The sequence below is a fragment of the Chiloscyllium plagiosum genome, chromosome 3 (genome assembly GCF_004010195.1).
Source record: "Chiloscyllium plagiosum isolate BGI_BamShark_2017 chromosome 3, ASM401019v2, whole genome shotgun sequence".
In the NCBI taxonomy this organism is placed as follows: Eukaryota; Metazoa; Chordata; class Chondrichthyes; order Orectolobiformes; family Hemiscylliidae; genus Chiloscyllium; species Chiloscyllium plagiosum.
In genome coordinates, this window is record NC_057712.1 from 65,236,354 (window position 1) to 65,250,280 (window position 13,927).

The following is a 13,927-nucleotide window of genomic DNA, read 5'->3' on the forward strand; positions in this document are numbered from 1 at the left end:
GCTCAAACTATCTGGCACATCATAGTGAAAATGAATATATTGAGGCAAATCATTAATTTAAGCACAATTTATTTCTTTTTTTTCTCTTAAACTAGTAGTTTGTTCTTTTACCTGTGATGACCCGAATGTTTCCCTCCTTTTATATGTCCAATTCCTTTACATCCTGGAGTGGGACATCCTCCCTGTTCTGAAGCTTCCACCAAGTCTAATGGGCCTGTTTGCAACAAACAAAAACCCAGCTGTTAAATCTACAATCTGTCAATCAACATTTTTATCAGCGCATTACACACAGCTATCAGAGATTAGATTCTGACCGAGTAATGAAAAGTATAATCCACTTTTTCTCCTTCTTTGAATGTAATCTCTAAATCGAAAGCAAAAATAGGACCCATTCTTCTGCGATGGCAAATATTCTATGTTTTATAACTCTACTTTATTTCTGTCCTAACAGAAACACCCAATACCAATTGTTAAAACAAAATCAAGTATAAATCTTCCTTTCTGTAAATCAGAGGCATTATGCCACATAAAGCTCAACCACTGTATGATGCTGCAAGATAGACTGGAGACCTTCCTGTTTTGTATGGACCACTTGCTCAGCTGAATCAATTGTTTAGTCATCGTGACATTGGAGGATAATCAAGTCTTTCATTCATTTCCACCATATACCCTTTGGATTTTAGAAATACACCCCAGTTCTTTTGAAAAGTCACAGGAAAAAGAAAACAGATTTGATTTGATCCATCACCAAACAGAAAGGTTCTTTCCATGTACAAGTCAGGAAAATAGATGATCAAGCAACTGAAAGGATTAAAGTCTATGCCTATAGGTTCAACTGCTTTCAAAAAAATTACAGAAGCTGAATGGTCTAATGCGGTGCCTCATTCATTTAAATATCATGACCAAATAAATGCCAAAGACATGTAAAAATGAAGACGAGTGGAAAACTATAATCCTACATTGATACCAGCTTGTGCTAGAAAATGTGTTAGGTTAAACTGCTAAATTAAGTAAGAGAAGCTTCATTAAAGCATGCTAATTATTGAATGTGCCTGCTTTGTAGCTAGCCTTGAGCAAGATTTTGTGTTTCTAGCTGAATAAACTATAACTTTAATAGAATATTATTAGTTTTGTTTTGCTAATGAATGTTGTTATCTGCTAAAGAATGATTTAAAGTAGTAATTTGTTTGCTGACACATCATCAGCCATATAGTCAGTGTCTTCGTTTTTCCCAAATGAGCAACAAGCAATGATAAACAAAAACACTTGCACTAATATTGTTGCTCCAGTTACCAAGTCAGAACTACACCTTATTGCTTTGGACAGATTGTAAGTTTTAAGACAAATCTCTCCCCGTATTCTCATGAACAGTTAGTAGATTGGGATTCAGTTTTTCCCCTTTTGTAAACAGTGTAGGGTGATGACTAAACAGTTATAAATTTAAAACAGGATTTATTTCACACATTTGTAGGTATTGTTGTGGGATTGGGGGGGGGGGGGGGAATGGCAGAGAAAGGGAGACAATTCACAATACAGGTACACTTATAAGCATACAAGGGAATATCAAAAAGGATAACAAGATTATTCAAATAGCAATAGCTTTGTACAAAATAAGAAGGATACCAGTTTTTCTGTGTCCTTAGTTTTAAGGTGGAATGCAAAACTCCAAAGATGGAATTTTTGTGTGGAGTGGTTAACTGGCTAATTAGCAATTCAGGAGTCAGTGACAGCTTCTTCTCCTTAAGATTTCTTCAAATATCTTCTGATGCAGAATGCTGAAATATAATTTCTGCCTTGACAAATGCAGTTTTATTACTTGCAGAGAGCACATGTACAGGTTTTGCCCACTCGTTACAAGTCAGAGTTTTCAGTTATAGCTGGGAATCAGTAGTTTTAAGATTATCAGTAGATGTTAGGAGAAAGTGAGGACTGCAGACGTTGCAGATCAGAATCAAGAGTGTGGTGCTGGAAAAGCACAGCAGGTCAGGCAGCATCTGAGGAGCAGGAGAATCGACATTTCGGACATAAGCCTGATGAAGGGTGTTATCCGCATATCCTCTCCTCCCCCCCAACTTTGTCACGTCCCCCACTCCCACAACAACACCTACAAGTAGATGAAATAAATCCGGTTTTAAATTTAGAACCCTTCCTGATGAAGGGCTTATGTTCAAAACATCGATTCTGTCAGTAGATGTTGTACACAGCAGCATTGACCCTTTAAATAATCACTATTTCAAAACTGTACAGTCAAAAGACAGATGAGTTCAACACTATGGGAGTCATGTGACGAAGCTTCCTGGGGTGGTCATGCTGGTGCAGGGACAGTTACCACTGAGACAAAAGCTTGTTTTGAAGATAGCCAACTGCCAGAGGTTAAGTGGAATATCATCAACACATCATCTTATAGAATTACATGTTATCCCTATCCTATCAGGTTGACAATTTGTTGAGAATGAACGGACTCTGAGGCAATTTACAATACAATATGAGCATTCTAGTTCCAACAGAAGGTAGGTGGGGTATCGACTGTCTGACTGACTAACTCCAGAGAAGCTTTTGAAAGCTTCCTGCTAAGTCCAGTCACATGATTAAACAACCCAAAGATGGCTGCTAAACTTAGTTCTAAAACATTCATAAATATAAATAGTATACATCAAAGCTGTTTTGCTTTAAAACCCATTTGTGACATTAGTGAAATATTCATATGGGGTTCATGCAGATGATTAACAAAAAAGTCAAAATTCCAGATGACTCTGAAGTCTTCCGGCTCAAAGCATTCCCATTATAACGATAATACTGTTAAACTTCCCACTGATTGCCTAGTCAATACCTGTTAGGACACTCTTAAGCAGAGTCATCTGGAATTGAACACCAAGAACCTCATGCAGCCTTCTGTGACTGCCAGATTAATACACAGTTCATCAGTTACAGTTTTGAAGCTTCAGCTGACCTAGCAAACCTTAAAATAAAACAAAGAACTTCAGATACTGCAGATCTGAAGCAAAAAAAATCAGAAGTTGCTGAAGAAACTCAGTAGGTTTGGCAACATCTTTCGGAAGAAAGCAGAGTTATAATTTAGAGTGTGGAAACTCTTCACCCAAAACTGCAATCCTTGGTGGACAGTCCATGGCAAGAACTAATTTATAAAATCTTCTAATGTGGGAAGGGTGTAGCACTGCAGCCAGCACATAGCAAGCACTGGACAATCTGAAGACTCCCTGCATTTACTGACTGCCATAGGTATATTGGAAGGACTTGCAGCATTTGTTTAGCCATGTTATCAACATACCTTACATGATTCTTCATATATCTGAGCTCTGGAATATGAAGGTTTGCTCTCATTTCCAATTATGTGCATTGTAGCTCAGCACAATTGAACCACACTTGCAATATGATGCTCCACAAAGCTCCAGTACAATGTCATGCACAAGCTAATCTAGTAATTCAGGTACTCAAATGAGATTTGACAAAGACAAACTAAACCATGAGGTGGATTCCTCATGGTTCACAGAATCATGGAATCTCGACGGTGTGGAAGCAAGCTATTCGGCCCTTCAAGTCCACACCGATCCCTATAAACTTCATCCCACCAAGACCCGACACCCTCCCCTATCATTGTATTTCCGATGGCTAATCCACTTAGCCTACATATCCTTCGACACTATGGGCAATTTAGCATGGCCATTCCACATAACCTACACATCTTTGGACTGAGAGGGGAAATTGGAGCACCCGGAGAAAACCCACACAGGCATGGGAAGAATGTCTGTGTGGAGTTTGCACAGTCATCAGTGGGTGGAATTGAACCCAGGTCCCTGGCTCTGTGAAGCAGCAGTGTTAACCACTAAGTCATTGTGCAGCATGATTATTGATTGATTGATTCTTCACGTTCAATTATTGGTCAATATAGGCCAGACCTCTGCATTTTCTTCCCCTTTATATAACAGATCTACCTTACAGCTTGCTCATGTATCCTCTTTCTCAACACACACACACACACACTATATACTACCTTTACAATTAACTATCTAATTGTGTTAAATAAATAATGTGCCATACAGAAATCAAAATACTTTTATAAGCAAGCTTTGGATGAATTCAGATCTATTCTCCATCAAGATACATTGTGGTACTGATATTGTCTATCCCTTACTTCGTTATTACTTTCTTTGAAAACTATGATCCATGTTAGATATTTTACTTTTAAGATGGATATACAGTGAATCCAAAACTACCTCAAAAGAAAGAAAAATAGATTTGGTAATACAATCTGTGATCACTTTGAATGATGGCAAGGTTCAAGAAATAATGAACTCTCAAGATTTACTATCTTAATATTGTTAAATCTGAATCAAAGACTGCTGAAATTATCCTTCTATTTTCTACATATAACACAATTTAACGTGTTTTAGAAAATATCATTATCCAAATTAAAATGTCAGTTCAAACATTACATTTATTTTTCAATCTCCTGGCCGGTGATACTCAGGTAGTAGCCCATGAATATTTCCAAGACAGTCCAATTTCATTAAATCTAGGAGATTTGCAAATTTAATTGCAAGATGTCCTCAGTGCCAAAGGTCAAAGCACAATCAAATTTCAAAACAACAAAAATGGAACATGCATAATGATAATGATATACTGAATATACTCAAAAGGTGACAAATATATTCAAATCCAACAGGAACGAAATAATTTTGTTCATTGCCGTTCGCATGGCCATTACCTAGCAGCAATACAAGTGATGTGATCAAGCCCTAAATTTATATTACTGCCAACCATCACCAACCAGACTTCCAGATTTATCTTACATATCAAACACAAAGGTGTAATGTTATTCTGGAAAGGTGCTGGGGAATGTACTGGAAACAATCACGGGCAAAAGGGATGCAGATGCTCTGCCAAATTTAACAAATTTTCTAATTAACCTGTTCAGACACATTATTACACACCTCCGCAGCAAGTGGGACATGAACACAGGTGCCTGATCTCAAGTGTAGGGACACTACCACTGCACCACAAGAGCTCAACTTTAATGGTCTCAATTAAATGTGTTAGAGATATCCAAATGATAACTGATGTCTGCAGATGACAGCACATATAAACCCTGGGGGACCTCAGCCTCATCACCATATGAATGGATCCCAGCTGTCAATACAGTTTGGAGGCTTTGAGCTGTTTCTGAGGTCAGAGCAGGAAGGAGAGAGTAGGGAATGTTTCAGCAGAGGGTAAAAGATCACTGAGGGTATGATTGGATTTAAAGAACGCTGGAGGCTTGCTTATGAGGCCAGAGCTGTGTGGCTTAACAAATGGCCGTGTACAACAGGAAAGTTGTGGTATTTTGTTTTGTTGAGCTCTCACTACTTTATTTTAATAAGAAAAATATTATCCTTACAAGGAAATAAATTTCATAGATGGAGCTTACTGATAGGTGGTTGAAGAGGGTGTCCAGTTTTAGCACACCAGCCTGCAGGATGGATATCAGGGCTATCAGCATCAATCCAGTAATCATAATCATAGTTCCAGCCATCAAAATGTATCTAGATAAACAATGAGAAAGTACAGTCAAACTTAAAAGCACTAAGATATTAGAGCAACTGATTTTATCACTGAACATAAACAAGGAGCAAGAAGAGACCACTCAGCCCTTTGAGCCTGTTCTGCCTTGTGGCTGATCTGATTTTAACCTCAATTCTACTTTCCTGTATAGTCCCCATAATTTTTCATTCCCTTGGTAATCAAAAACCTATTTATATGACTGCCTTTCAAAACATTTAAAGATTCGGCATCCACTGTCTTTTGAAGAAGGAAGTTCTAAACGCTCACAACCCATTGAGACTTTTTTCCTTCATCTATCTGAAGTGAGCGATCACTTATTTTTAAACTTTGACCTCCAAGTTTGAGATTCTTTGACAAGTGGAAACACACTCAACATCAGTCACGTCAATATCTTATGCGTTTCAATCTCAATCACCTGACTCTTCCAAACCCCAGAGGTTATAGGCCTAGCCTGTCTAGTCTTTTGTCATACGGAAATCTGCTAATTCTAGGTGTTAGTCTAATAAACCTTCTCAGAAAGGCTTTCAACACTTCAACATACATATAACTGGAAAGCTATTTAAATGCACTGCGCTGTAAAAAGTTGAAAAGAAAACTGTCTGTAACCAAGAGTTGACGAATAATCTATTCAAGCACTTTGACAGCTGTTTATTGACATATCCTCCCAATGTTATCATTACAACATTATTAATACATGACTGTTGTCCATGTTCAAATCATTATCAAAGCAAGGGGCTGAGTGTTCACAGTTTTACTGACATAGAGTCCCAGAGATACACAGCACAGAAATAGACCTTTCAGTCCAACTTGTCCAAGCCAACCAGATATCCTATATTAATCTAGTCCCATTTGCCAGCATTTGGCCCCTAACCTTCTAAATTATTCCTATTCGTATACACATCCAATTGTCTTTTAAATATTGTAATCGTACCAGCCTCCAACACTTCCTCTGGCAACTCATTCCATACACAAATCACCCTCAGCGTGAAGCAGTTGCCCCTTGGGTCCCTTTTATATGTTTCTCCTTTCACCCTAAACTTATGCCCTCCGGTTTTGGACTTCCCAACCCCAAGGAAAAGACCTTACCTATTTATCCTATCCATGCCTCTCATGATTTGATAAACCTCTATAAAAAGGTTTATATAAAAGATATCACCCCTCAGCCTTCGACACTCCAGGGAAAATAGCCCCAGTCTATTCAACCTCTCCCTGCAACTCAAACCCTCCAATCCTGGCAAGATCCTTGCAAATTAACCTGTTTGTTTCTGAGACATTGAAGGAACCATGCCCAGATTTTTTGGGAAGCTGAAATTATTCTCAAATCGTCACTCTGCTCTTCCTTACATCCATTCTGACCTGCTCCAGATTTCTGGCTGGGTCTCTGAACCTGGCTTCTTCAGAAATATGGTGGGTACTTTTCAGTCAAAGGGCTCCATTGCTGCACTGGAGCTATGGGGCAAGAGGGGGGGGGGGGCAGAGAAGGCTGAACATACCCCTTTTTTAATCAAACTGACTGCAATAAAGCAAGTTTATGATGTTCCCTATAAAGGTCAGCGAAGGGTGAGTGGATGACAGAAAATGGATAAATGAACATGGTTATAAGAGTAACCAGATCAGGGATACCCAGATTGGGATGGTGGGTGCGAAAATTGGCATTCGAAGGCAGTAGTGGTTTTTTGGTGTCATCAGGGGTCAGTGGGGAAGGGGGTGTGAGCAAGAGGAATATCAGGGCTTGTAGTGAGAGGGATTTTGGGATCAGATTTATTGACAGTCTGCAACTTGATAAGGAGTTTTCTGTCCAACATTTGCTAAAACTAGATAAATCGGAGCAATCTAAAAAGGTTCCAACTCTGGTTTAAAGAGGTTCCTCGAAAACAGGAGAATTGCCTGTCAGAAGTTCAAACTTCCTGGGCAATTCTCATTGAGGTCAGTGTGTCAGAGCTTTTGAGGGGTCCACATGCACACTTTGGGTCTTCTGTTGGGTATCCAACAGGTCTGAAGATGTGGACCAACGAAAACACAAGAAAGGCAACTTGCTGTACAATTTTAATTATGTGGAACAGTTCATGTAATTTGGTCAAAAGAAATTCTCCTTAGAAAAGAGAAAAGTAATCAATATTCAGAAAACATTTTGAACAACTGGTGGAACGAAGATAATACATCACCACCTGGTGGTTAGAGCCTATAATTTCACAGAGTAGGAGCCTGTGAACAGGATTTCACTGTAAACATTGACAAAAATTTATAGTGAATAATACTGATATGGAAGTCTGACAAAAATGAGAACCAACAAGATCTTGGAGACAAAATATACTCCATATATTGTTTTTAATAAATTATACATCGGTGCATTCATGAACATCATGGTTTTAATCTTTCAAGAGAGAACAGGTTTAATGAATTGCATATGTTGACTGAGTATGTCCCAACTCTCATCCAATTTCCCATGCGTTCTGCCTCGAACACAAAACATATCATTTAGTAATTACCATTAATTAGCAATCCAAATTCCATATGCAATAACTTACCTTTACTCTATGATCATCCGTATCTACAATTGTTGCCACTCTGATCAGCATTGGATTCCGCTTATCAACAGCCTCAAGTTTCATGTTTGGTAAAAACCCATGCATGGGACGCTGAAACAATACAGGGCATTACAATACAGATCACTGTTTCGGAAATTACTTTTCACAGGCAGCATCCACAAGGCTTGATGGATAGGTTAAAAACAGCATACCCTGAAATTTTAATTTTTAACTGTAGATATCAAACAGACATAAAAATATTAAAATTGGAACTTAGCACATGCATTCAAAATTACTGCAGAACAAAATATTGTACCGAGACCAATTCTTAATTTTTAGTTTAGATACAGCATGAATTGAGCAGGATATAGTCAGAATATGCTTAGACATTAGGTAAATAGATTTACCATTATAAGAACTTAGAGCAGGATGGTAATTCAGCCTCTCAAGCCTGCTCTGCCATTCATGGCGGGGTTAGTTTAGCTCAGTTGGCTAGATAGTTAGTTTGCGAAGCAGTGTGATGCTGATAGCATGGGTTCAATTCCTGTACTGGCTGACGTTACCATGAAGGACTCTACTTCTCAATCTCTCCTCTGGCCTGAGATGTGGTGGCACTCATGTAAAATCATCACCAGTTGTCTCTCTCTAATGAGAGAGCAACCCTATGGTCTGGTAAGACTGTAGACCTAATTTGACGATCATGTCTGATCACACCTCAGCCTTAATTCCATTTTCTTGCCTGCTGTCCAGGACCCTTCAGCCCATTACTAATTAAAAATCTATCTCCTCAAATTTATTCAGTGTCTCAGAATCCACCGCATTCTGGGTTAATGAATTTCACAGATTCACAATTTTTTTTGAGAGGTCATTGCACCTCAGCTCCGTTTTAAATATGCTCCCCCTTTTCCTAAAACTATTACGTCTTATTCTAAATTAGAACACAGAACATTACAGCACAGCACAAGCCCTTCGGCCCTCGATGCTGCACTGACCTATGAAATGGGGAAAAGAAGATTGTTCTATGTCTACTTTGACAGTTCCCTTTAACATCTCATACAACTCAATTAGACCTTCTCTCGTTCTTCTCAATTCCAGAGAATATAGGCCTAAATTGCTCGATCTGCCTTCTTAAGGTAAACCCCACATCTTTTGAATTAATCTAGTGTATCTCCTCTGACCTGCTTCTGATGCATCTACATCCTTCCTCAAGAGGCTCAAAACTGTAAGCAATACTCCAGGTGTGGTCTCACCAACGTCTTGTACAGTTGCAGCAATGCTTCTCTACTTTCATATTCCAGCCCTTAAGCAATAAATGCCAAATCACTGTTTACCATCCCTTATTTCCTGCTGTACTAAATATTAGTTCTATTACTCATGCAGGACGACACCCAGCTCCCTCTACACCAAAGCACTCTGTAGTTTCTCTCCATTTCAATAATAAGGTTGCCTTTCATTCTTCAAATAAAAATGGATAACCTCACACTTATCCATGCTAAATTCTATTGGCCAAATTTTGACCAATTCATCTCATTTATCCATATGTACATTTTCTTAACTTACTTTCCAATCAACTTTGAGGTGACCTGCAAATTTGGCTATCGTACTTTATATCCCTTCATCCTAATCATTATTATAGATTGTAAATGGTTGGGGCCTTAGGAGTGAACTCTAAGGCACCCCACTAGTTACATCTTGCCAACAGGAAAAAGACTCATTTATCACAAATCTCTTTTTTCGATTCATTAGCCAATCTTTTATCCAAGTTAATATATTTTCCCCAAACCCTTGCAAACTGTAAGATTGATGTTTACTTCTGCTCTATGCAAATCAAAATCAAAAGTGATTTCCTTTTATAATATGACAATGTGGTCAATTAATTTTATTTGATGTAATAAAACTTGTATGAACAGCATCATTCATTTATTCTGTAATTACTTACTGATTTAAAAGCTCTTGCAGGAGCAGGCAGAGAATTTGTTTCTTCCAAGTACTTCTCCCATGTAAACCATTTAGGATCATGATAATCTACATCAAATGAAATAAATTCATCTTTAAACATTCTAGCTCTACAATTAACTGTCATAACACGTTATACTCCTCTCCCTGCCACCCCACTGCAGCTTTGCCTTAAAATAAGCCAAGACTTTCTTATTCACCTGGTATCTACTTATATATCTAAAAACATTTTGAATGTTTAAGCTAATCTACAAAATTTTGATTAAAGAATGGGTGAAAATAAGGTACTAAAACCAAATTTGCAACATTTTATATGGCCCAAATTGATAAGATGGCCAAACATAAATAGAGTCATAGAAATGTAAAACATGGAAACAGACCCTTTGGCCTAACTCGTCCATGTCAACCAGATATCCCAACCCAATTTAGTCCCAATTGCCAGGATCCAGTCCATATCCCTCCAAACCCTTCCTATTCATATACCCATCCAGATGCCTTTTAAATGTCGCAATTATCCCAGCCTCCACGACTTCCTCTGACAGCTCATTCCATACACGTACCACCCGCTGCATGAAAAAGGTGCCCCTTGGGTCTCTTTTATATCTTTCCCTTCTCACCCTAAATCTATGCCCTCTAGTTCTGTACTCTGCCACCCCTGGGAAAAGACTTTGTCTCTTTACCCTATCCATGCCCCTCATGATTTTATAAACTTCTACAAGGTCACCCCTCAGTCTCCACGCTCTAGTGAAAACAGCCCCAGCCTATTCAACCTCTCTCTATAGCTCAAATCCTCCAACCTTGGCAACATCCTTGTAAATCTTTTCTGAATCCTTTCAAGTTTCACAACATCCTTCAATAGGAAGACCAGAATTGCACTCACTATTCCAAAGGTGACCTAACCAATGCCATGTACTGCCGCAACATGACCTCCCAACTCCTGTACTCAATATTCTGACCAATAAAGGAAAGCATACCAAACACCTTCTTCACTATCCTATCTACCTGTGACTCTATTTTTAAGGAACTGTGAACCTGCACTCCAAGGTCTCTTTGTTCAGCAACACTCCTGAGGACCTTACCATTAAGTGTATGAGTCCTGCTAAGATTTGCTTTCCCAAAATGCAGCACCGCACATTTATCTAAATTAAACTCCATCTGCCATTCCTCAGCCCATCTGATCAAGATTCTGTTGCAATCTGAGGTAACCTTCCTCGCTGTTCACTATACCTCCAATTTTGGTGTCATCTGCAAACTTACTAATTATACTTCCTATGTTCATATTCAAATCATTTATATAAATGATGAAATGAGGTGGACCCAGCACCAATCCTTCCGGCACTCGACTGGTCACAGGCTTCCAGTCTGAAAATCAACCCTCCACCACCACCTTCTGTCTTCTGCCTTTGAGCCAGTTCTGTATCCAAATGGCTAGTTCTCCCTGTATTTCATGAGATCTAACCTTGCTAACCAGTCTCCTATAGGGAACCGTGTTGAATGCTTTACTGAACTCCATATAGATCACATCTAAAAGTCTACACTCATCAATCCTCTTTGTTACTTCTTCAAAAAACTCAATCAAGTCTGTGAGACATGATTTCCCACGCATAAAGCCATGCTGACTATCCCTAATCAGTCCTTGCCTTTTCAAATACATGTACATCCTGTCCCTCAGGATTCCTTCCAACAACTTGCCCACCACCGAAGTCAAGATTACTGGACTATAGATCCCTGGCTTGTGCTTACCACCCTTCTTAAACAGTGGCACCTCACCTGTGACTATCAATGATACAAAGATCTCAGCAAGGGGCTCAGCAATCACTTCTCTAGTTTCCCCACAGAGTTCTAGGGCACACCTGATCAAGTCCTCGGGATTTATCCACCTTTACCCGTTTCAAGACATCCAGCACTTCCTCCTCTGTAATATGGACATTTCTCAAGATTTCACCATCCAATTCCCTACATTCTATATCTTCCATGCCCTTTTCCACAGTAAACACTGATGCAAAATACTCATTTAGTATCTCTCTCATCTGCTGCAGCTCCACATAAAAGATGCCCTGCTAATCTTTGAGAGGCCCTATTCTCTCTCTAGTTACCCTTTTAACCTTAATGTATTTGTAAAAAACCCTTTGGATTCTCCTTAACTCTATTTGCCAAAGCTATCTCATGGCCCCTTTTTGCCCTCCTGATTTCTCTCTTAAGTATATTCCTACTACCTTTATACTCTAAGGATTCACTCGATCTTTCCTGTCTAAACCAGAGATATGCTTCCTTCTCTTTCTTAACCAAAGGCTCAACTTCTCGAGTCATCCAACATTCCCTACACCTACCAGCCTCTCATTTCGCCCTAACTGGAATATACTGTCTCTGGACTCTCATTATCTCATTTCTAAGGGCTTCCCATTTTCCAGCCGTCCCTTTACCTATGAATATTTGCCCCCAGTCAATTTACTATTATAGCTAGTATTTCAATTATTCCTACTTGTAATAATTCAATTGCACGTAGACATCAACATTTCATAAGCATCCATCAGATGCTGATGGTTTGAAAATGTCAGTTCTTTTCAGAATTAACTACAAGTTGTCCTTACTTGAACTTGGGGTTGTGTTGGTGAATATTTTGAATTCAAGTTAAAAGACTTGTAGTGAATCACTGATTCCTACAGGAATGTCTCTTAAAACAGAAGCCAAGTTTGATAGGAAACAGAATTGTGGAAAGAAAGTAGCGTCAATATTTTGGGTCTGGTGAAAAGGAAAATGTTAACTCTGTCTTCTCTCCACATTTGCTGAGTTTCTCCAACAGTTTCTGTTTTTGTTTCAGATCTTCCATATCCACAGTTTTTGTGCTTTTTTATTTTGGTTCTGTGTGGTCTTCCTTAGCGGAGTAAAACATTACACAGTAACTGCCAAGTTGAAATATAGTGCTACCAGTAACAAACAGCTAAACTCTTGAAATGATAATGAAGTAACTGTAAAACCAAAGTAAGCTGAAATACAGCACCTGTGTTCTACAGGATAGTTAAATTGGCCAGGCTCCACCTAGTGACAGAGGTTGGTCAGTGCAGTTGGACTTGCGGTAATCAAAATATATGGTAGGGCATAGAATCGTAGAAGTGTACTGCATGGAAACAGACCCTTCATCTATGCGGACCTGATATCCTAAATTAATCTAGTCCCATTTGCCAGCACTTGGCCTATATCCCTCTAAATCTTTCTTATTCATGTACCCATTCAGATTCCTTTTAAATGTTGCAATTGTACCAGCCTCTACCACTTCCTCTGGCAGCTCATTCCATACACGCACCACTCTATAAAAAGGTTACCCCTTAGATCCCTTTTAAATCTTTTCCCTCTCAGTTTAAACCTATGCCCTCTAGTAATGGGCTACCCTACCCTGTGGAAATGACCTTGGCTTTTTATCCTATCCATACCCCTCATGATTTTATAGGCTTCCATAAGGTTACTCCTCAGTCTCTAATACTCCAGGGAAAACAGCCCCAGCCTATTCAGCCTCTCCCTCTAGCTCAAACCCTCCAACCCTGGCAACATCCTTGTAAATCTTTTCTGAATCCTGTCAACATTCACAATATCCTTCCTACAACTGCACTCAGTACAGAGGAATCTCAATTATCCGAACAAGATTGGCAGTCACTATTTCGTTTGGATAATTGATTAACAGATTTCCTCCGGGGCTCGGAGTTTTCTGTGAAGTCTGCTCCCCGTTCAGGAGACCAGGTAGCAGCAAACCTCGGGTGAGCACCCACCCTCCCCCAACCCCATCCGCCCTTACACCGTCCCACCCGCTCCCATCCTTTCCCCCAAACCACATCTACCATCTGCGCCGACCTGCCCACTCCCACACAGACTCCCCCAAAATCCTGTCC

The 13,927-nt window shown here is 39.3% G+C and overlaps 1 protein-coding gene across 3 annotated transcripts in view; it reads right to left on the bottom strand.

The window, feature by feature from the left end:
- The window catches only part of l3mbtl3 (L3MBTL histone methyl-lysine binding protein 3), a 164,697-nt gene that overhangs the window by 69,525 nt on the left and 81,245 nt on the right, over positions 1–13,927 (bottom strand). For all 3 annotated transcript variants that reach the window (XM_043683602.1, XM_043683595.1, XM_043683587.1), the window contains exons 13-16: positions 10,027–10,112; positions 8,088–8,198; positions 5,426–5,540; positions 112–214 (exon numbers count right to left, since the gene is read on the bottom strand). In XM_043683602.1, coding sequence (XP_043539537.1) covers positions 112–214; positions 5,426–5,540; positions 8,088–8,198; positions 10,027–10,112 — 415 coding nt within the window. The remainder of the gene's footprint in view (positions 1–111; positions 215–5,425; positions 5,541–8,087; positions 8,199–10,026; positions 10,113–13,927) is intronic.